The 25,158-nt window shown below is 45.3% G+C and overlaps 1 protein-coding gene across 2 annotated transcripts in view; it reads right to left on the bottom strand.

Moving 5' to 3' along the window:
* LOC144781695 (cytochrome P450 2F2-like) overlaps positions 1–25,158 on the bottom strand; it is a 599,280-nt gene that overhangs the window by 84,982 nt on the left and 489,140 nt on the right. For both annotated transcript variants that reach the window (XM_078660671.1, XM_078660672.1), the window contains exon 6: positions 9,223–9,364. In XM_078660671.1, coding sequence (XP_078516797.1) covers positions 9,223–9,364 — 142 coding nt within the window. The remainder of the gene's footprint in view (positions 1–9,222; positions 9,365–25,158) is intronic.

Below are 25,158 nucleotides of genomic sequence, written 5' to 3'. Positions count from 1 at the left end.
TTTTTTATTATTAAAATGTTGTCCACCCACAACCTCCTCCTCCCCAGCTGTGGCCCGCTCCGTCACTTTGGCAGGGGGCAGGCTGCTGCTGAACGTGTGACGTCGCCATGCTCTGTTTATGTCCTAACATGTCACAGCACTCATCAAACGGTAAAGGACATCATTGATGCCATTCAAAAACACCGTCTTTCAGGCCCTACGGGTAATCTCAGTAGGTTAGTAAATACCCTTCATGCATTCCTAAGATAGGCCAATGGTATACAACCTTAGAGCCTTCCTTACAACAGCAATGTGAGATAAACCACATCTAATTGATACACCCTATATCTTACAATTTTCAACAATCAACCATGCCTCAAAAGCTCCAGTAAAGTTCTGTAAATAAATATCCACGCCTTATAAATGCCCTTGTTGTATAGAACTTGTCTTTAGCACTGCATTACAAATATTTAACATTGGTACATGCCCAGAGATCCACTGGTGGATATTATACTGTCAACAGAAGCTTTGACCATTCTCACAGATTTTTGGGGGACAGTCTTTCGCCAAAACCATCTTCCAAACATATCTATGTTTAAAACGGAGAAACACTTGTACCCCAAACTGTACTGATTTGTAAATTATGCACAATATACATTTTAACATGCACAATCACACTTGCCTCCAAGACTTACCTTAAATCCTTGCTATGGACCCACATTTGTACGCTCAGTAACTCTATGATTTATATAAAAATAATGTTTACATTGATTTTATTGGCGATGTCATTGATGATGTCATTTAACATGTTATGAGAGATGTAATGTGTGAAGCCATCAGCAGTGCATTGCTTCGGCGCACAGTATAGTTAGCTCTATAACTGTGAGACCGTAATCCAGCCGGTGAGAGGGACAAGAAGGGGACTCCATCCCCTATCGAACACTGTGGCCAGAGCACCACCGCCAACACCAACGCGGGTGACGCAATAGTGCCAGGAGGCTCATATCTCAGCCCTGGGTCCCCAGCAGCGTGGGAGACTGTAATCCATCCGGTGAGAGGGACAAGAAGGGGACTCCACCCCCATCAAACATTGCAGCCAAACCACCGCCGCCAACATGGGTGAAGCAAAAGCGCCAGGAGGCGCATATCTCAGCCTTGGGTCTCTCGCCTCGTGGGAGACAGTAATCCAGCCAGTGAGAGGGACGAGAAGGGGACTCCATCCCCCATCAAATCTTGCGGCCAGAGCACCACCGCTAACGCCAATGCAGGTGACGCAACAGCGCCAGGAGGCGCATATCTCAGCCTCGGGTCTCCCGCAGCGTGGGAGATCGTAAACCAGCCACTGAGAGGGACGAGAAGGGGATTCCATCCTCCATCGAACATTGCGGCCATAGCACCGCCACCAACACGGGTGACGCAACAGCGCCAGGAGGTACATATCTGAGCCCCGGGTCTCCCGCAGCGCAGGACGCACAGGGGCGTGCCCGGGCCACACCTCAGCAGTGCCCAGACCAAAGGGAGGTCCGACTACGCCCGTCAGAGCCCGGAAGAGGCTGGGCTGTGCCGACACTCTAACCCCTGTGCCCCTAGGAATTACTATTGAAAGGGACTTCCTTGTGCGTCGTCCTGCGGAGCCCTTCATTGTACGGCTGGTGAAAGACAATGGGTAAGAGAAAGCAAACTATGCCTGTGTCAGGTGGAAGGGCTGCTGTAATGACTCTTGGTACATTTTTCCCCAGGGTGGCAAACGTCTTGTCAAATGAAATCGCCTTGACTGAAAGGAGACTTTCATTGGAATTAATTAATCTTCCACAGAGCCCGGTAGCCCTCAGTGGCACCTTATCAACATATGCACAAAGCTCGATTGCACCCATTCTGGCAGCAGGTACCGATTCATCAGAGGGAGCAGAGGGCAACCAAATAGATGGTACTTTTATGCTGGAACCCCCAGTTAAAAAGAAAAGAGGTGTGGGAAAAAAGCCCCACAGGCTCCAAAAAAGCCAGCGGAACCAGTCGTCCTTGATCTAGACAATGTGCCCCTGAACCAGACTTTGATTAAACTGTTCCAAAAACTGAAAGACATGCTAAAGAACCATCTAGCCTCTATTATCTTAAGGTTGGAAAAGATGGAGGCTTTGCTTTGTCAGTCTAATGAGCTTCACTCCTGCCTTATAACTAGTAGCCATGGGACAGAGCTTGTGGGGATCAAGGAAGGGCCAGGGTATACTCAGCAGGGTAGATTTGGACCTGCAGTTCCCTCAACCAGTAATGGTCTGCAAGTCAGCAGTGGCCAGCAATTAGAACACAGGGGGAGTTTACAGCCAGACACAGGTCATAACAAACAAGCCTTAGGTAGTGTGAGACAACAAGGGTGTCTGAGATCCCCAAAAAATAACAGGGAGATGGTATAGGTGTAGACTTGCAAACATCACTAATGGCTGACCTAGCAGACCCCCGGGTAAACTAGGGGACTGATTTACAGGGTTTAAAATCCTCTAACCTAACTCTACAGTTGGAAGAAAGAACCGATGTTTTAAACCTACCCCCCGAGTCAGTTCCTTTACTGGCCGTTTTGGCTGGTGTGCCACCAGTCAAGCGGGGCTCTAAGGAGACAACAATAGATCAGGTACACAAGGTGACCCATTAGTTGGACAGATCATTGGTAAATGGGTGTCTTATAGCCCCCCATGTCATCATGCCCAGAAGAGTGGGATGGGTAGGGCAAGCCACGAAAAATGACAGGTGGGGTGATTGTATCGTGGTTAATTTGACACACCCGTCGCACACAAGTACTATGATTCGCAGTCAGCTCAGGCAAGAATCAAATACAGGAATTCAGGTCATCCCACTCCCCTTTTTTATCCAGAGCGGGACCAATAACAAAGATTCCAGGGAAATGCTTCTAGGTTTTCTCAGGGAAAGTTGTTAAAAATAAAAAATAAAAAGACAGAGTGCTGGGACAGGGCAGCAAGCTTACAACAGAGGGCTGTTGCAGGTGTTTTTTGTCTTTTTTCTCTGCTTTATATTTATCATGCATCTGATTATCCCTGACGACTGCCATGAGGGTGGTCACCTGTGCGGTTGGGTCTCCATGACTGAGTAATTACTTTCCAGTGTAAAACTCATGAGCCGAAGCTGACTAATGAGTTTTAAGATGGTGCGAAAACATATTCAGCCGATCAAAATTTGTTGAAAAAGAAAATCAAATGTGATTACGATTATGAGGATTGCAAGTGATGGCTTGCAATTTAAAATGGCAGAAACACACAAAAGTTTTAACCCTTTCAAGCCTGGTCCTGGACTTTTTATATGCTTGTATCGCAAAAATCACAGAATAGATTTACACAAACCAAAATAAGTTTGCTATCTGAGTAAAGTTATATTTTCATGTCAAATGTGGTGTAAATATGTTCAGCCTTTAGGGCTGTAGATGTGAGCACAATTTTCTTATAGAAGCGAAAATGGGAAATCACTTGTTTCTGCATGCCCTTTAACTTTTTTTCCCCATGGGCACATCTTCCTGAAACTCGTCATGCTAAAACATTTCTTTCTGATAAGTAGATTTCAAAGTTTTGTGCACATTATTTTCACAGCGTCAAAAGTTATGGAAATCGAAAATGCCTTGCCAAAGGAAACATCATCTGAACCATAACTCTTTATGCGAAGTAGAAGATGCGAAGAAAAGGTAAAACTTAACTGCGATGTAATGACTGCCAATATAAGGCTTGTGATGTAATGACACCCAGTGTAAGGCCTGAGAAGCAACCATGACATACTGTGTGATCTACCACCATATTTATCTTTCTACTATCAATGCAAAGATCTGATTGTATTAAAGGAGGACTCTTCTATGGCCAGTGGTGGCTAGCACAGGTAAGAGTGGTGGGGCGGGGAGGGGTGAAGTCGATAGACAATAGAATAAGTAAAATTACATTTAAGAAATAAATATTACCACTTACCTTGTGATCTAGCACCATATTTATCTTTCTACTATAAATGCAGGATCTGATTGTAACATAGGAGGACTCTTCTATGGCCAGTGGTGGCCGGCACAGGTAAGAGCGGCGTGGGGTGGGGAATTTGACAGAGGACGAGATAGGTAAAATTAAATAAAAACATTAATAAAATCACTTACCTTGTGCCCACCACATTGCTAACTCTGCAATGCCCTGCAGCACCAACCCACCACTCTTACCCATGCAGGCCGTCACTGTCTATGGCTTAGACTGAGAAGAAATCAAGGTTGTGTGACTATTATGAAATAAGTTTATTATTTACCAGCACAGTGAAAGAAGATCGCTCACTAAGCAAATTAACAACATAGCCTGGTCTTTAACTACAATGGTGGAAAGGCGTAAGGGAATCTTTCATTTCACTGGCACTACGAAGTATGTAACTGTAGTACAGTGACGTTTAAACATACATACAAGTCTGAAGTTAGAGGCCAGCTTGTTATTTCGTTTCTTCTTCAGTAATTTGCTTTATTGCAGTGGCATTACTGGTTCTATACCTGCTTCAAAACCTTATTGAATTTGACAAAGGCCATAGTTAGACAGAAAGAGGACCTAATTCATTAAAAAATAATAAATAATAGGATTGGAGATGCGTTTATTATTTGTAAAGAATAATAATATATTGGGGACACACAAACTCTAACAGGAATTGTAAGCAGATGGCAGACTTTCGACTATATGTCAAAAACAAGCATGTATGGAAATGACCAGGCTAGATGTATGCAATTACTATCTGTATTTCTTGGTATTCTTGGTAGCATCTGGAAAGTCCGAGAAGGCATCATTATAAACTTCAATATGACTCATCTAGAGAAGGGTGGCAGACATGTTGGATCCTGATTAAATATCAGAAAATTCCCCAAACGAGCCAGTTGAATATGTTCAATGAGAGGCTTTAATTATTTTTTTACTTCTCATTAATTTTTGTTTCATAGCAACAAAAGATTTTTGTGAGAAATGCTGTAAATGACAACAACGTCACAGTACATAAGACATTAGCTGTTTTAACTGGATTCATACAGCAGGTTAGTGTTAGAAAGAAGAAGGTTGATACGCAATAAGATGACAAATAATGATCATACTTACATTCATATGCTGAATTTAAGTATGTCTGGGAAGACTGTAAACGGCTCTTGAAGCAAAATGCAGCACCTTGTCTTGTGGGATAAAATATTGTGAGGGAACCCTACTAGAGGACAATCATAACAGTCCAGTTTGTAAAAAACTAGTAAAGATATTCGTTTTTTGGCTGTGTTGCATTACTGTTTTGTATGAATTTTCTATCTGGTCAGTAGTTGTCATTCATTCTACTGCTGTGGTTTTGTTATTTATTAACGGTTTCCAGGCTTATTGAGGGGTTGAAATGCATCCAAAAGTTCCTGGCTGAAGATATAGTAGTGAGGATATCAGGGTGAAGGGGCAGTGGCAGAGAGGGAGTCAGTGGATTGTTACTCATCAAATATTGAGCAAATCACAACAGCTGAGGGGATACCTCTCTAGTCCTCAATGACAGCCCAATTCTCTCTCCGTCTCGGTCTATTGTGCTCTCTCACTCTATCATCCATTCTCTTTCTTTCTCACTCTCTCATTCACCCTCTCTCATTCTCTCTCTTTCTGTTTCTGCTGTAGCTCTTTCTCTTGCATCCTCCCTCTTTCTCTTTTCCTCTCTCTGGGCCTAATTTAGATATTGGTGGGACTGCGACAGAGTGGCCTTTTTGGTGGTCTTCCCGCCCACCAACCTTTTGGTCCGCCCACCCTATTTAGATATTGGCTGATAATGTGAGAAAAGACCGCAGTGGTCCCACCGACTCTGCCAGGACTTCACTCCCCACATCTACGTCAAGATGGGCTGAAGCAGACAGTGGCAGTTTTCCAGCCAGGATTCCTTCCCTCCAGATTTAGATGTGTCCTGTTTCGAATGGAATTCCTGCAGGAATCCCTCTACTTTGGATAGGCAGAATGGTAAGAAAAGGGGTGTAAAGTCACCTTTTCTCAGGGTACAGACTGCAATTCCCTCCTCTTCTCCTTCGCCCAGGTGTCCCCTCACCTGCAGGACTTTCACCGCGAAAGACCGGCACCCCGTTTTGCCGGACCTGAAGGTAGGTGTTTGTGGTGTGTGGGTGAATATATGTATTTTGCATTTTAAAAAATCCCACTTAACTGTCTCCTCGCCACCACGGTAGCCCCCCAACAGTACTCCGCTGACAGGATACCGCCAGCCCAACGGGAACATCCAAATCTGCCCAGCGGTACCACGCTGTCCAGATGGCAGGTGGTTCACCAGCATAGAAGACCACCCCAGCAGCGGTCTTCAGTGTACCGCATATGCATCTAAATACGACAGGCGGAAGGCAGTCAGCTCGACAGAGCACTTGGACCCACCACCGCCGCGAGACAGCGGTAATACCGCAAAGATCTAAATCAGACCCTCTGTCTCTTTTCCTCTCCTCCTTTCTGTCTCTACATCACTCTCGTTCTCTTTGCCATGTATTCATCAAAGGCATATGATGTGGTATTAGTGTAATATATATTTCATGTCGACCATGAGAGTGTTTACCATCCAGTTAGTTAACAACTTTAAGGCAATGCTAGGTCTTAGACATATAATTTATTTTCTGTAAATTAAATAAGTGTTAAAAAGACATGCCCTTCCACATGGGTTATTGTTAATATTCGCTCAGCTACACGTCGGACTCAGTTTTGAAGCTTGGTAACTTCTTGGTACCTATCTTACCTGGTATCAGATTTAAAGGGTTTTTAGAAAGGGATGTATTATGTGGTGTGGTTGTGTGACCTCACTGTGTAATGCATATACAATACCAATGTGGGTCCCATCAGACTCGTTTGTTAAACCTTAGCTCAACCATGGGTAGCTGTGGTTTTAAGCAGTCATGCTTAAGCAGAGGAAGAAGTGTACAACATTTTGAAGTACCAAAACAACGTAATACGAAGGTCGCACAACACAAAAGAAATCTGACAACAATTTATAAAAATTTATTTCATTTTTATGAATTTTTAGACACCAAAATGAACAAAATTGACCAGAGGATTTCGTTCATATAGATTTTTAGGTAAATTGTAAATCACTGCATTGCCTGCAAAATCCCAACAAGCTTTGATGAGCAGAAAGTTTGGAAACTTTGTAAAACGTTTATAAAGTTGTATTTGGCTATTCTGGTTTGCTTTGGACAATCAACTGTGGCAGGGCGGACGTCAAGGCCAGCAAGTAGTAAGAGGACAGTTATCGTGTTGCCAAAGCAGTCTCAAGCCCAGTTCCAGGCTTTATGGGCAAACCTCCTTAGACTTCAATGGAGGGATCCTCATGCAAGGGATACAGGATGCCACAGATGCTGAGGATGCTGTTCCGTCAACCGGGGGCTTCCTGTGGCTATTCCTTGATCTACAGTCCAGGTGGGGTGACTTTGGCCACACGGTTGATGTCCATCAAAGTCCTCTTGTGCCCGGCAAAAGTCCAGTTGCCACTGGACTACTGGTCTCCGGTCACAGCAAAACCAGGTGTTCCCTTTAAAGAAAGGCTAGTGTCCATCTTGGAAACTGCACTCTGATGGCTCTTCCTGGTCTAGCAAACTCAGGTGCAACGTTTGAGCATTAGGACTTGGTCTCACTTGGTGCACGTCAGCAGTTAGTGGTGATCACGCGATTGTGTCTACTTACTAGCTATAACGGGCTTCCTCCGCTATTGTGGCCATGGTGCTATAACAGGAACCAGTGCCTTGAGACCCTCAGGGGTGAGTAGCACGCTTTACAAGCCCCTGATTGATTGATTGATTGATTGATTGATTAATAGCCACCTGACTGTTGGAGTTCACCTCTTCTGTCTGGGGCTCAGGAGAGACTTTTTCATGAGTCAGGTACCCCAGTTACAGTCCTCACTTTTGCTAGCCCATGGATCAGCAGGTGCAATCCATTAGTAGGTGTGGTCCGATAGTTGGTTAAACCTCTCTTGCCATGTCCAGGGCAGTCCTCTCTCCAGTGCAGATGTATTCCAAGGTCTGGGTGCTAGAGGTACCATATTTATGCCCAGAAAGTGTCCTTGTGGAATGCAGACGTTACTAGTCAATGGGCTACTAGGACTTATTGTGCCTGATGATGACTTCCTGCAATGTGTGACATCTAGCTATTCTAGAGTGCACTATTCTGCCCACTCCCAAGATGGTTAAACCCCTCTCACGGTGTGTGGAGCTTGGTAGCCCACCATAGTGGTGTGGCTACCTGAGGGGCAATGGCCCACTGATAAACCGGTTTGGCAACTGGTCTCCAATGCCAACCTGTCCAGTAGTTGCCCTTCAAAAGCGTCTTCCCCCTTTGAAACTCGGTTTTTGGAGTCACACCCCGTGTAACTTCCTACGAGGCAGAGGCAACTTCTCTTCCAACCACAGACCTCTATTGTTCACACTCCTGGGAGTCATTCACACTTCTCCTCAGGAGGGCAGAACGCTGTCTTGTGGCCTTTATCTGTAAATGGGAACACTTTGGCAACAGAGTGGCAACTTGCTAAAAGTTGCATTTTATAAAAAGTTACATTAAATTTGAATTTATCATCAAGTCGGGTTTAATATATAATGATTATTTTGATAGCTTGAAGTACCTACTGTAGTAGTCCCATTCATAAGTCAGCACAGCTTAGTTGCCAGCATGCAACCCTTTGCTCTCCAATTACGCTACTAGCATTTCCACAGTAAAAACAACAATTTCGTTTTTTTACTGTTAGAACATTTTAAAATACATGTCCTACTATTTTAGTACACAGCACCTTGTCTTAGGGCTTGACACGCCTCCTGTGGGGGTAATATATATATTAAAAATAGAGGCTTGGGCTTTTGCCATTAGTTTAAATGGCAAAGTCAGTTTAAAACTGTTCTGTGAGTTTGCAGTGGCATGCTGGGAGACATGTTTTCACATTGTCAAATCCAGATTGGTATGATAAGTGCTGCAGACCTGGTGTGTTACATTAACTTGCAGGCCCTAGGTACCCCTGGTACCATACACTAGTGATGTATAAGTAAAGTTATATCGATTGGGTATAACCTAATCAAACATTTACTTTTAAGGGTCAGAGCACTGGCACTGAGGTTTGGTTAGCAGGCCTCAGTGCACTTTCTGAGTCAAAAAACCAGCAGCATTAGTCCAAAACATTTGGGGGTGATCATACAAAAAGAGGCATTTCCATACAAAGGGTTTTTAGAGCCATGGCAGTGTTCAGTCTTACCTTCTACATCTGGATTCTTCAGCAATACCATGAGCCCATATCGGAGGGTTGTGCTGACTGTTTCAGTTCCCGCAACAAAAATGTTCAGAGTGGTAGCCACTAAGTTCTTCATGGTAAATTCACTGGACGGGTTCTGCCTTTCCTGCAGAGAAAGCAAATTGAAAATGAATGCCAATATTCTATGATGATACTTTGTGTTTACTCAATTATATTTTGCAGTGTTTTTGTAGGATAAAACGCAGATGAATGGGCGTGCAACCTAGACTGAGGGTATTAATTTTAATTACCATGATACATACCTGGAAATGTTTTTTCATTAGAAGCTGAGGCAAAAAATGGTAATATTTGGAACACTAAGGAGGCACATGGTTTGAACTCAAGGATTGCAGATACATGCTCTTTTCTAGGTCTTATATATCATCACAAAAATTACACATTCTGGGATTGCGTTCGAGGTCTCTAGAGCAGTGTGCCAAAAGAAACACTACTTGGTTGGTTGATTAGTTGGTTGGTTCTGACTAGTGATGCTGTTTGTGCCTTTATGGAGTTATTTATTTATTTATAGAGCGCAACATTTATCCCAAGGGATGTCACGGCGCTAAGGATTACGGTAATAAGTAGGTGGATGAGGTTAAAGGGCCAATCAGTCTTTTGGGAATAGATGTGCTTTAAGTTTTTTCCTAAAGGCGTTGTACTCTTTGGTCAGCCTAAGTTTGACTGGAAGCTCATTCCAGTGCTGTGCCGCCAGGTATGAGAAAGAACGGCCTCCTGTTCTAGACTTGTTTATTTTTTTTGTCTCGACAAGAGCAAGGTGTTGCGATCTTAGTGGTCTGGCAGGGGTATAGAAGTGTATTTTGTTTTTAAGGATCATGGGACCTGTATTGTGGAGTGTCCTGTGAGCATGACCAAGGAGCTTGAAGCAGGCTCTTTGATGCATGGGCAGCCAATGAAGTTTTTTTAGACAGTCCTTTGCAGAGCTGTGTTTGCCTTTGTTGCACACTAACTTTGCTTCAGCATTCTGCACCACCTGTAAGCGTTTGAACAGGTAATCTGGCATGCCCATGAAGAGGGCATTACCATAGTCCAGTCTGCTGACTAGCATGGCCTGTGTGACTGTCTTCCTGCTTTCCAGGGGTATCCAGCTTTCCAGGGGGATCCACAGGAATATCCTTTTTAGGAGTTTCAAGGTAGTGAAGCATTTCCCACATAGAGTTCGTATGTGAGTACGAGAAGAATTTAAAGAATTCCAGATCACCTATGCATTCAAATGGCTATCAGTGATTCCCAGGAGCACTCTCATAGATAACTTTTAGCAATACATGTTATGATTATCATTTGCAAGTCAAACAACCATAATTTCGAAAGGTGTTCCACATAACATTATGTAACAGAATGAGCACATGTATAATCACACATTCACCCTTCGGTCTGGTGAAATGCTTACAGGGCCTAAAACTACAGACGGACAAACAAAATGAACCTACCAATCTCTTGATCCCTGGATGGAGGTTGTTGTGTGCCAAGAGGGGTTGGATATAAAGGGTCCCAACAGTCATCCAATAAAGACCAGGAAATGTACAACTTAAGTACAAATTTGATATCAAGCTCATGTAGCTTACTCTCAAGACAGTACTATAAAGCTATAGGATTATAAGTGCAAGCCCAAATCTCCTGAAGAAATGTAGGCGAGCCAAAATCATACACACCAAGAGTTCAGGCCTCCCACCTGTCCCGCCCCACTAAAGAATTGTTTTGTATATCTCCACCTCTTATAATGTATCATATGTAAAATGCTATGTCCTCTATTGTGCGCCTGTAACGTATATGTCTTATAGTACAAATGTAGATTGTGATATTTATAGACCACCTGTATAGCTTTCTAACATAACTACAACTCCTACTGCAACACACTTGGATAACTTGCTGCCTTCTCTTCTTCTTTTGTAATTTTCCTTGGGTTTTTTTCTGTCAGTATTTCTATGATTATTATTATTATTACTCTGTGTTTATCATTACTTTGTTTTTTTCTTGAAAATGTAATAAAAACAATTTGAGATAAAAAAAAACTATACAGAATTATAACATTAGAATTTGGTCCGCTGAGATCTCTCTAATATGATCTCCTCTAGTCATTAGTAACCCAAATTGGAAATGCACATTCACTTATGCAAGTCTAAATCGTGACAATTGAGTCAAATTTAGTTTAGTTTCTCAAAATGCAGAAAGATAAGTGCATCAATAGATTGCATTAGGTAATAAGATAGAATAATAAAGGTGAAATATGTATCAAAAGCTTAAGAGTTCTGAAAGGGACGTGAATTTGCCAGTTCGAGTAGTCCCGGAAGAAAGAGACCACTAAGCACATAAAGCGTTTAGTTAGTTCGGGAAAAAATCCAGATGAGTCTGCATCAGGCAAGTTAATTTGCCAGGTAAGTTCTGCAAATCTCTGTTAGAAGTTCTTAATCAGCTGCTAATTCGACTGCTGCTGGCTAAATAGAAGAGATTATCGCTATATGACTGGTGGGTGTGTAAATTGGTGGCAAATTTTATTATTTACCTAGTCGCTGACTAAATAGCCAGCCTAAGTGAGTCCTGATCGTCTAGCGGTGCTCCTTCAGGCCTAGAATCTTGGAAGTAGTGTTAAATGTGCCCAGATAGCCTAAATCCAAAACTTGGAACTTCGAGCATTTCTCAAAAAGAGACTAGGGGCATATTTATTAGATGTGTGGTGCAGGGCAGTGCAGCAAGTTACCTTGCGGCACTGTCCTGCATCACACAGAAAGGGCAGGAGTGCACCGTATTTATCCTATACCATTCCTGTCCATTTTCCATGTGCTGGTGCCATTTTGGCAGCCTAGCACCAATGCATGTGCAAGGGTGCTTGTGTTGTAGGCAGGTTTGCTTTTGTGCAGGAAGGGGCATCTTCCTGTGAATCTAGGAATGTGTTGACAACCATGGGAGTTGTGTGGGAACGCCCAACGCAAAGCCAATGGAACCCCTCACTTGCACAGAGTAATGCAATGCAGAGATTTGCGCTGTGTGGCATTACTCCATATTTTGGAAGGCATTCAAAGCTATGCAAAGTGGCTTTGGGTGGCTTTAAAAATATGACTTAGGGGTTTGCGTCACGCATGTACCATGTTCCATGGTTCCAAGCATGACGCAAAGCTCTCATAAATATGCCCTCTAGTCCGAATGCAACCTCATCCAGCATCTCCCCAATGACGATGCCTCCTCAGACACCGTCATCTGCCTTGCCTGTTGAACTTTACCTTTTTAGACATTTTTCTTCAAAATTTCTTCGAAGTCCAAGGGTAAGCGGTGACCGGGCCCAATCTACTTCATGTATACAAACCACGCTCTATCACAGTCGGCCATAACTTTCGACTTTGCCCCAGTCCAGTGTGACTTGTTGTCCCCAAACCTTGCATGGATTTCGGTGTCAAATAATTTATAAAAATATACTCTATTTTTTTTAATTAATGTGGGATTTTTCTTGTATTGTGTTTTCACTTTATTACGGTTTAAGTGATGCATACATACTTTAGATATTGCTTCTAAGTTAAGCTAGACTGCTTTTGGACCAAGCTACCAAAGGGTTAAAACAGGTTAATTTAGTGACTTTTTGTGGTTCACCCTGACAAGGATTGTGAAGGTTGCCTGAACAGGCTTTCACCCCTCTCAACAAATAACTAAATTTCTCACACAACCCAACTCAGGAGTTGTTAGTTCATCAATGATTTGTGACAGCAATTGAAGTAAAAAATACTCGATAAATTCCTTTTTGAATTGCAAAAGGGTTGGTGAAACCCCATGAACCCTCATATTTGCAATTCAGAACCTATTCAATAACTATTACAATAGACCCGTCCTCAGCATCCCACGACATGAGCACATCACCCAATACCTGCGAGACCTCCACTGGCTCCCTGTCGAGAAGAGAGTAACCTTCAAGCTATTCACTCACACCTACAAATCCCTCCACAACACCAGACCCAAATACCTCAACCAAAGAGTCTCCTTTCACGTACCCAAAAGAAACCTCTGCTCTGCTGACCTCGCCCTGGCAGAAACCTTGCGCATCCGCAAAACCAGAGCGGGTAGAAAAGCCTTCTCCTACACCGCAGCCAAAGCCTGGAACAAACTCCTGGTCAACATCAGACGCTCCCCTACTCTGCACATCTTCAGGAAGAGCCTCATGACCTGTTTTTTTGTCTGACTCGGAGCTGCACTCTCCCCCCCCACCCCCGCGCCTTGAGACCCTCATAGGTGATTCGATTGATTGATTGATTGAATAGGGTTTTGTGCAGAATAAGCACTTGTGTGGTCGCAAACCATGTGATTTTGCAACATAACAACCTTAATGCTAAAACTGACTTATATGCAAGCACTAAATTATACGTAGGTCTGGGCAAAACTTTAGTTATGCCGAAATAATTGAAGTTATTTTGGTAACTGCGCATAACTCTTGCGATATTACCAAAAATGTCACGATTGCAGTTGATTACATAACTAAGAGTAATTTGAATCAAAAATCCTATAGCAGTTGCACAAGAACAACAACCTTAGAAAGTCTGAGCAGCTGCTGCTGTTCTTGTTCTGTTGCCTTTAGTGCTATTGCATCCTCGGGTCTATTTTGGATGCGAGGGCGAATTTTGCACTAAGAAAATTGCTCTAAATGCAGGGTTACACTCTTCACATAATTTAACGTAATTCTGTGTAGTTACACTGCAGCGAATTACGCAAGTTGTGCCCACCTCTACTTATATGGAGGCATATCTGGTCCTCGAGCCGCCGTGGCTGAAGAATTATTGAGGCGAGTTAAATTAGTTTACACATATTTCACTTAGGGGTCCAGAAAGGACTCAGTTAATTATTGTGCATGGACACAGGATATGGATAGGTTATGACAACAAATGTATTATCCCCATAAATTTACTATATCATATATTTGCTTTGTGATATATTGTGCTCACAGAAACATTTAAAAGTGCATGAAGTGAAGGTGTGTAGGTGACACATTAAAAATTACATTGCATTGTACAACAATATAATTTTTCAAAACTCCAAAGTTAAATGAAATAGGTGTTGGAGTTTTATGTTGGGAAGGTCGACGGCGTTTGGATCTCAGGTTAGCGAGATCATCTTCAGGACATGAGCAAGTGAGCACTAATGATCTAAATGGGGGAGGAGAGAGTATATTAAGTTACTGAGTCCATGCTGGACTAAAGACACATATACATTAGATCAATAGGGTATAGTGTAGTGAGTATGCGATGGCTTGCACGTGCTTCTACTTTACAATTGCTGCTCAAAGAGGTGCTTGTTATTTTTGGGCAGTGCAATGCCTAAGAGTAGGTTCGAGACTAGTCAGAACATGCTGAATCACTTGTGCGATTGATCAGACTGGGTTAAGTGATCAATTCCACATCATTGATGATCAGTGGTATTGTTGGTGTTACCACCATCAGGAGCCTGTGCTGGGTTAGGCATAGCGTGTTTGGCTATCGTGAGGAGTGATGATGTCACGCTGGTTAGCAAGTGGCTCGTGTGCTGAGCAGGGTTCAGCTGGGTTAGCGGCTATGGTCAAGTACAGGGCTAGGTAATTACAGAGTCCTGCTGAGAGAATGATCATATCGTGAGGAGGGACCAGACGCACACACTCATGCTTGGATGAGAGAGGGAAGGGTCTGGGGCATGCTTCCTCCAACCTGTGCATGAACGTAAATGGTTGGTGTGTACAGCGCGTTGGGTGGCTTGGTGGCGAAGGGCTTACCCCGTTTGTGGTGGAGGCAAGTGTATATCGGGGGTCCACTGAGGTAGGCGGGATGCAGACTGGTTCCGGTCTGGGCTGTCACTTGTGCGCAGTAACTTTTAGGTGCTCTGGGGAGAGTTGAAGGAGTTAGAGACCCATGGTGGTCGAGTCAAGAGGCCAGAAGAGACTCAAGGGCTATTTCACTTACTTGGGAGACCCCCAGTTGGTGGCGAGAGGGCCGTGAGGGGATCTGGACGATGAAGTCCGAAGGGTTACCTGCGGAAAGATGAGTGCCTAATTAGAGTAAGAAGCCCGGGGGATAAGGTAGAGAGTTATCTAAGCACGCTGCAACTTACTTGTATGTCGCGGGATTAAAGCGGCGGGAGAGGACAGGCGTAGTCTCTGTCCTGCCTGGATTGAATCCTAACTACACAGATTCCTGAGAAGTCGTATGTGGCTGATTCGGACAATGGAGCACATGCACGGGCCGTCTGCTGGCGTGGTGATGTCAGGGGAGCTTGGGACGCCTGGTGAGGGAGGTCTTACCGAGTGTAATGCACGCTTGTGCGGTTGGTGGTCTAGAGTATCTATAGAAGATACAGGGCTCATTATCGAGGACATTTAATGGTAGAGCTACTATGTAATTCAGCAGCCCGTTGGTATTATCGTGAGAGGCAAAGTGACTCATTAACTGTTGATTAAACCGTGACTAATAAATTTGGTACAGACAAGGAAACATATCCCATCATACATTAAGGCTCAAAAGTACACATTTTGGAGTGTTTAAATCAATAACATAATAAAAGCAAGTTAGGAGAAGAGTCTATTAGGGATAAAAAGAAAAAAGTTTTTTCAGTATGGGTGAACAGACGTGGCAGAGAGTCTCACAATGTGTTTTGATCATAGAATAGTGTTCCATTCTTCCAGAGTGTTGAGTCCTTTTTCAATCGAGCGGCAGTGAAACATCCATTTGCACTCCATTCTGTTCAGGATGTTTTGGGCATCGGCTTCCCAGATGGTGGGGGGTAGAATGTCAAGGACTTGCCATCGTAGGTCCTGGTCCGAGTTGCCTTTTTCCATGAAATGTTCTACCAGAGGGGCCATGGTGACTTGGCATCTGATTCTGCTTCTGTGTTGGCCAATTCTTGTCTTAACTTTCTGTGTTGTCTGGACGACAGATGAGGTCACAGGGGCATTTGATACAATAAATCACATTTGCAGAGTTGCAGTTATATAAAAACCTTAAATTGTGAACATTGGTTCCATATTCAAAGGTCGTGGTGTTAGTGGTCAGAGGGCATGCAATGCAGTTACCACATTTGAAGTGACCAATAACAGGTGGTAGGCCAAAGCATGCATTAATGGTGTTATCTTTTCTCCCTGGTGTGTAAGCACGCACCAGATAGTCCCTAATATTCTTGCCTCGCTTGAAGGAGAATAAAGGGGCCTCATTCGATATGATGAGTGATGTAATCAGGGGCCAATGGTTTTTGATTATTTTAGTGATCTTGTTACTAGCGGGGCAGAAAGTGGTCACGCATGCGATGCGTGACATAGTTTTTTTGAGCCTGGACTCTAGGAGGATTTCTCTGTGCGAGTACCAAGCTCGCTTCATTGCTCTTTTGATAAGTTTTCTTGGATAGCCCCTGTTGGCGAGTTTGTCAGCAAGGAGGTCGGCTTCCTTGAAATAATTATCTTTCATTTGGCAGTTTCTCCGGATTCTGAGAAATTGTCCGAATGGAAGGCCGTCCCTTAGAGCCCGGGGATGTGCGCTTTTGTAGTGTAGGAGCATGTTGCAGTCCGTGGGTTTTTAAACAAAGCAGTGCAGAGCCCACCTTCGTTTGGTATTACAGAGACGTCTAGGTAGTTGATTTTGGTGTTGCTAGAGTCGAAGGTGAATTTGAGGTCTGTTTGGCAGTTATTGAGCCAATTGCCAAATGAATCAAGATCAGTGGGGGACCCGTGCCAGATCAAAAAAACATCGTCAATGTACCTGTGCCAGCTGCACATTTTTTCACGATGGTGGTTGACTTGATTGAGGATGAGAGTTTTTTCTATGTTGTCTACGAACAGTATGGCAAAGTTGGGGGCAAAAACTGCCCCCATGGAAGTTCCCTTGCATTGTTTATAGAATTTGTCCTGGAACATGAAATAGTTATGTCCTAGCGCAATATCCAACAATGTGATGATAAATTCTGTAGGGACCTTGTGGGGACGAGGCCTATCATTCAGGTGGGTGGTAATGACTTCAGTGCCCCTGTCCTGGGGGATGTTCATGTAGAGTGATTCTATGTCAAGTGTGACCAGCAGTTCAGTCAGCGGATCAAAGTGTTCACACTCGATAAGGTTGATAAAGTGGGTGGTATCTTTGACATAGGCAATGGTGTCAATGGCAAGGTCATGGATGTATCGACCAAGGGGTTCCAAAATTGAGTCACAACTCGAAAGGATAGGTCTACCTGTAGGGTAAGTTAAGTTTTTGTGCACTTTTGGTAATGTATAGATCACCGGTGTGCGAGGGCTTTTGTTATTCAGGAAGAGGAATTCTTTATGGCTGATGTAGCCTATTTCTTCTGCCTCTTTGGTAACACTGAGGATCAGATTCCTTATCTCTGTGGGAGGGTTTTGTCTAAATGGTTCATAGTGAGTGGGGTTATTGATTTGTCTTAAAATTTCATTGTCATAAGCGGATTTGTCTTGAATGACAATTCCGCCGCCAAAACAAAAACCTAATGGCCTCCACAAGCTAAGAGTTTTGGAGTCATCATTTTCTTTCTTGTCCCTTACAGCCAGGTTTTATCGTAAATAGGGAGGGTGGGGTAAAGTCTGTCCTCCAATAACCACCTCCTCTGTTAGGCCACTAGTGGAAGGATTCTGTCGAGGAGCCACAAGCAATAAATGGAACTATAATACATTGTACTGAATGTCAATGTCATTAGAATATGAATTAATATTCCCAGTAAATCAACAAAAGACATGACAGCCATCAAAGTCACGAAAGAAAACAAACTCACAGAGATATTTTATTCATTGACATTATTACACATATTGTAAGAAGTAAGAAATAAGACACTGAATAACCAGAGCCATTTGTGACCTCCAGGAGTGGGACTTACAGATTGATCATTTCAGTTCCACTTTTCATACTTTCCAGACAGGTGATGTGGATTAAATGGTGAGGTTTCAGAATTGATTAGGGGTACTTCTCTTTCAAATGCAATTTTCTGGCTTTTGTTCAAACACCACCTTTGTGCTAGTTGATAGGTCTCACAGAAGTAGCAATAGTGCTAGTCCCAAGCAGGAGTATCCAAAGCAAGAACACAATGAAGCGTGAGATCTCGGTACCTCGCTAGCTTTAACCCTCCTGGGCAGTCTCCAAGCACAGACAAAAAGTTTAGCCATGCTTAGAAACTTTATAGCCTTTAACAAGAGAAACATCTGAACTAGCCCTCACTTACAACATCTATTCTATGTCATCACTCAGGAAGAAATCATAAGGAGTTAATAGTTAACAAGAACCATAGAGATTTTCTGTGGGTAGCCTTTTATCCATCTTTCCTCACTTCACGGTCTGCGTCTCCATTCTCCAGGCACAAAGATGCAGTCAATACACTTCTATTCGCTAGGTTAACTATATCCTGTCTTCATCACGTCATGCAAAATGCATCCCATCAGTCTATGCACTTTCACCACACTCAGAGCCTTACTATTACACACTTGCTACACATCTCTGCACATTTACACACATGGAATGTCAACTCATAGGTCTGTGTGTGATCACACAGACTGTTCTACCTGTTCTTTATGCTTATTGCCTCTTTGCTAGCCTTCCAAACCCTTCTGCCACATATTTATCTCTACCACCCTTCATTGGGTCCCTAGAGTTTTACAGACTACTAGTCTGGTGTTAAAGCTATCACTACTGGTCTTGATTCCCAGTGCAATCAAAGCTTGCAATTCGAGTCCTTTGCTACTCAGCATTCCCTTTAGACCATCTGAGATTATTTATTTGGAGCATCCCTCAACCCCTCTTCTTCTTATCTGAGCCTTCATATGATCCACAGCTCTCCTTTGCTGATTGCCATAGCACTTGTACCCACTTAGTTAGCCTTTAACCATTTTTGCTATCTTCAGCCATCTAGTTTCACAAACCCTTTCTGCCACTCTTCACTGGCCACACTCCTTTTCACCTATACACTTTTAGAGACCTCGGCCAAGTTTCAGTCCCTCTGTTACCATATCCACCATAAGACTACTCTCCCTAAACCAGATAGCGCCTATCACTCAGAGGTTAGATTGTAACGGTACAGACTTTTTATTCTCTTTGCATGCTCTATTTTGTCAACAAATACTTACCAGTTCTATACATGGGCTAAAAAAAAGGTTGACAGCATAAATAACATGAGTAAGAACCATTTACAAAAGAGAAATCCTAAAACATGTGGCACTGAATTCAATAGGTGATCCCGGTCTTCCTCCTTCTCTACCAGGTCCTTCGGTCCCTTATAGTGGTGACCCTCCTCCTCATCCTATTTCAAGTCCGTATTTCCTGTGTTGCATTGGCCCTCCTGATCCTCATCACGGCCCTGGTCCAAATAGTCCTGGTTACCCTGATACTGGTTTCATGAATCTGGTATACCTTAATCTAGTCCTTCCTGCCCCTTGTCTTCCGAGCCCTGCTCCTGGACCTTCCTTGTATTAGTCCTTCCTGGGCCTCCATATCCTGTAACTACTGATGCCCACCCTTATCCTGTGAGTCTGCTGGGTCTTTCTCCACCTAACCCTATTGTTTTGGTTTTCCTACATCTGGCACTCCTAGTCTTCCTGTTTTGAGTTATTCTGATTCTCGTTGTCTTGGTCCCTGTTGCTGTGCTCCACCTGGTACTGCGTCTATGGGTCCTGTCCTTCCTTATGAGCTCCTGTTAGACCTGGCATCCTTGGTGTGGTTTTCCCTTGACTTTTTTGCCTCTACCTCCTGTGTTTTTTATGCTGTGCTGGATTTCGTTTTCTGCTTGCTTAGATGCTTTGGGCACTTTGCCACTGCTGATCAGTGTCAAAGTGCAAGAACTCCCCGTGTAAATTGATACTGGTCTTCCTAATCCTGTTCCTCACAGTCTGTGTTGTATCCAATCCTCCTTGGTTGGGTTTTTGTATGCCAAATCCTCTTGGTTCTGGCACTTCTGACCATCATGGTCCTTCTAGGCCCCCTTATTCTAGCTCTTCCTTTTCCTTCCAGATCCTCTTAACCCGTGTCCCCTTGGACTGATCATTCTGACCTTTCTCACCGTCTAATACGATTCCTAGTACATCAGTTCCTGATCCCGATGGTCCCCTCGGTTCACCTGGCCCCTTGTGTCCTGGTTCTCCTAGGCCTTGCCCTCTTAGTCTTTGTATTCCTAGTTTGGATCCACCTGGCCCTACCCCTTGTCTTCATGGTCTTTCTGGTACTGCACACAGTCATCTTGACCCCTGTAACGGGGTATACCGGCGTACCCCTCCGGACCATGTGGCAGGGACCCTTCAAAGACTGTCCATACCTATCCCCCCTCTTTCTTGCCCTTCACAGAATGACTTGCCTGATATCGACGGGGGAATAGACTCTCGGGACGAGGAGATGGACACCTACTGGCCCTTCAATTTCCAGTCTGAGAACGAGTGGGCGGGGCTACACGACGACGCCGGTGCGTCAAATACGGAAGTCTTGGAGACGCCGGTGTGCTTGTTCACCCGGAGTGGAGACGTGAAAAAGGAGAAGGAAGAGGAGCGGAGAGAGCTGAGGAGTGTTGCAGAGACGAGGAGAAGATCGGAGGAAGCGGAGAGTTGTGGAGAAGCGGCGCCTGAGACAGAGGTTAAGCCAGGAGGCCACCGTCCCCACGAGCCGCCCAGCCACACACCCGGGGGAGGTGTGTGGCTAGCCCAGGTACGGAGTAAAATCAGGAGCTGGGTTGGAAGGAAGGGTGCTTCCACCACGTAGTCCTGGGTATTCCCGTGTCCCGGTATCCTTTTTCCCTGAGCACCAGACACCCCCCTTCACAGGCCAACCGAAGAGCGAGTGTGACACGGGTTGTGTGCTTCCTCACTCCTTTTCCCCTGAGCACTTGTAACTATAGAGCACCGTACTCACGTCTTGCTGTGTTTGTTTGTATCGAGAGACAAAACGGACATCGAAGGAGCCTCGACTCGGCAGAGCCCCGAAAGACATCGGAGAGGCGAAAAGGAGAAACCCCGAAGCAGACGAGCCTTGAGAAGCCATTCCCCCCGTCGACCTGTCCCTATCCGAAAAACTTGTACAGACTACCTTTTTGACACATTTAAGCATACTAAAACTAAGACTCGCCTCCTGCCCATCCCTCCCGCGCCCGTTACAGTGGTGGAGAATGCGGGCAAGGAAACCATCTGTATAGCAGAGATGGAGACAGTGGTGCAGCAATTTGTGAAGAGACAGGAGCGGCTAGAGTGGTTTGTGGAGCAGCAGTTGACTTCAGCTCAAGCCGACAGGGAGATCCTAAAGACCGCTTTGGCAACTCGGCCAGAATCCTCTCATCCCTGGGTGGATCCCGTAGTACGAGGGGGGCGTGAAGAAAGACTCATCCCCCATGGATCAGCAGCAATATCTCTCCAGAAGTAACTTTCTGGAGAGGACCCAGACTCGTTCCTGTTGAATTTTGAGAGAGTGGCCAGAGCATGTGGATGGCCCATTAGCAAGTGGCCTTTCTTCCTGGCCCCGCTTCTCGTGGGTGAGGCCCAGGCCGCGTATCAAGTGGCCAATCCCACAGGAGATACCCCATATGCCGATGTCAAAATAATCATACTAGACCATCTTGGTTTGGATCCAGACGCCTACACATTGAGGTTTCGGAAAGAACGGGGAGCCCCTGGAGAAAACCCCAAAACCCTTTTCGTGCAACTGAAGATGGCGGCAGACAAATGGCTCACCCCTTCGACAAGCTCCAAGGAGGAGATCATGGATTGTGTATATTTGGAGCAGTACTTAGAAGCTCTACCCTATGCCACACAACGGTGGCTTTGCCAGCACCACAACCTAACGACTACCCAGGCCATTGATATGGCCGCTACCTTTGCAAGGGCCCAACCCAAGAACCCCAGTTAGAACAGCGAAAAAACCTCCAAGCCGGGTCCCAAACTTGAGAAACGGCCTATACAACCTCTAGATCCCCCCCGGCCTCGCCCCTGGAGTCCCGAAGGCTCTGGGCCCCCAGGGCCCCAATGCTTCGACTGCGGCCAATGGGGCCACATTGCACGCCTATGTCCAAAACGACGACAACAAGACGAACCCATGGAGGTGGGGTACTTGCCCAAAGCCGTCTTGTTTTCAGCTGAGATGGGGAGCTCATACAGAGTAAGTGTCAGGGTGAACAGTTCCTCTATTCAGGCCCTCTTAGACTCGGGCTGCAGACACACCGTGGTCCAAACCCAATATGTGGCCCTTTCACAATACGTACCTGGGGAGCGGGTGAGCATAAGGTGTGTGCATGGAGACGTGAAGCCATGCCCCGTAGCCAACCTCCCGATACAGCCCTTGCACGGAGATCCCCATATAATTCGGGTAGCGGTTCTGTCTTCCCTCCCAGAGGACTTGATTATAGGGACAGACAACCCTGGTTTCCTGCACCTGTTTAAGAAAAGTATAGAGCAGGTCCCGGTTTCCCCTTCCCGACCATCCGGGTCAAGAGACCCATTCCCTGCCCTGCTGTCCCCGGACCCCTGGGTGTTAGACCGAAGCTTCCGATTCGCCCAGCCAATGATCCTACCCTCTTCAACGCGTGGGAACAAGCTCACCAAGACCAAGACAATGAACCATCCAAATACCCCCGGTTGCTGATACAAAAGGACTTGTTATACCGACAAGGAAAGGAAGAGGAAACAACGCAACTCTTAGTCCCCGTATCCTTCAGGGACCAGGTCTTATTCTTCGCGCACAGCCATCTGGTCGCAGGGCATTCCGGGGCAGAGAAGACCACCCAAAACGTTCTCCGGCACTTCTACTGGCCGGGGATCTATAAGGACACCGCTGTGTACTGCAAGGAGTGTAGCATATGCCAGAGGAAGAACATGACCAAACCGCCATCCGTCCCCTTACAACCCCTACCCATTATAGGGAAACCCTTCGAACGGGTAGGAATGGACCTTATCGGGCCGCTACCAAGACCAGGAAGGGATACCAGCATGTGCTAGTGGTCGTCGACTATGCCACCAGGTTCCCGGAGGCCTTCCCCTTAACCGCTGCCACCTCGAAGCAAGTCGCTGAAAAGATGATAGAACTGTTTAGCCAAGTAGGATTTCCTAAGGAGATCCTGACAGATCAAGGCACACCCTTCGTCTCCAAGCTCATGAAGGAGGTTTGTAACAACTTAAATATACACCAGATTCGTACCTCGGTATACCACCCGCAGACAGATGGCCTGGTCGAGCGCTATAACCGAACCCTGAAAACCACGCTCAGGAAGATGCTAGAAGTCAGCGGGACCGAATGGGACCAGATAATGCCTCTAGCACTGTATGTGATACGAGGCCAACGACAAAGCAGCACAGGAATATCGGCTTTTGATTTACTGTATGGCAGACAACCGCGATCGCTACTCGACATGACCAAGGAGGCTTGGGAGAACGAGATCCCAGAAGAGACCGCCACCACATTAGACTACGCCCAGGGTCTCAAATCCAAGTTAGGAAAGCTACGAGATCTAGCATATACGCACCTAGAAGAGAGCCAGAAACGTCAGAAAGTAGCTGATGGCAGAGGAAAAACATGGAGGCAACTGCAAAAAGATGACTGGGCTTTGGTTCTCCTACCGTCCTCCACTCAGAAATTCCGTGCAGAATGGGTGGGACCACATAGAGTGATCGAGGCAATCGGAAGAACGAGTTATAAATTACAAATCAGCCCTTCCAAGACGCAGACCTACCACATATATCTGCTCAAAAAGTGGTTGGGTCCAATCCCGACTGGAGTGAACCTGGTCTCGGACCACTCAGGAAGTTCTTCTACTCAGGATCAACTAGTGATCAACGATGAACTACAAAAACAACAGATAACAGAGCTACAAGATACCCTGAGGGAACACGATTCTCTGTTCTCTAATGTCCCTGGAAGGACCTCTCTGGCCGAACACTATATCGATACGCCACTGGGAAAAACAATCAGGGTCCAGCCTTATCGAGTACCAGAAGCACGAAGAACAGCTATCCGGAAGGAAGTACAAGATATGTTGGACCTCGGGGTAATCCGCCCCTCTAAGAGTAATTGGTCCAGTCCGATAGTCATGATCCCTAAACCGGACGGTACCAGACGGTTTTGCATGGATTTCCGAGCCCTAAATGATATATCCAGCTTTGAGGCATACCCAATACCTCGAGTGGACGAACTCATTGAGAAACTTGGCGACGCTCAGTATATAACGACCCTAGATCGCACGAAAGGCTATTGGCAGGTGCCACTAAGGGAGGAGGACAGAAGAAAGGCCGCTTTTCCACGGATGATGGACACTTCGAGTTTACCGTCCTCCCTTTTGGGCTACATGGGGCACCTGCCACGTTCCAACGCCTAATGAATACCGTCCTGAAGAACTTATCCGAATTCGCGTCAGCCTATTTAGACGACCCCAGACTGGACCACGCATCTTTCCCACCTACACGCCGTGTTCAACGCCCTCGAAAAAGCAGGTCTGAAGATAAATTCGAAGAAATCGTGGGTGGCGTTCCAAAAGGTGAAATATCTGGGCTACGTTTTAGGACACGGCCTCATTGAGCCCCAGATCGAGAAAATACGAGCCATTGCAGACACCCCTTTCCCAACGAACCGAAAAGAAATGAGGGTCTTTCTCGGCCTAGTCGGATATTACAGGCGCTTTATCCCCCAGTTCGCCCACCTGGCAGGCCCCCTCACAGACTCCCTAAGACAGACAGGTAAATCCACCACTCCCATCCATCCCACTGAATCCATGCAGAACGCTTTTCACCAACTGAAGCACATCATTACATCCACTCCTGTCCTTTCATCACCCAACTTCACCCAACCCTTCTCCTTGCACACGGATGCCTCTGATTACGGCATTGGGGCTGTACTCTCACAGAGGGGGTCCGATGGACTTGATCACCCCATACTATATGTAGGCCGCAAACTGTTTCCCCGTGAGCTGAAGTATGCGACCATCGAAAAG

Source organism: Lissotriton helveticus, chromosome 9 (assembly GCF_964261635.1).
Source record: "Lissotriton helveticus chromosome 9, aLisHel1.1, whole genome shotgun sequence".
NCBI classification, from domain to species: Eukaryota; Metazoa; Chordata; class Amphibia; order Caudata; family Salamandridae; genus Lissotriton; species Lissotriton helveticus.
Note: the sequence above shows the minus strand (reverse complement) of the source record. Positions and strands in the feature narration are given on the sequence as shown.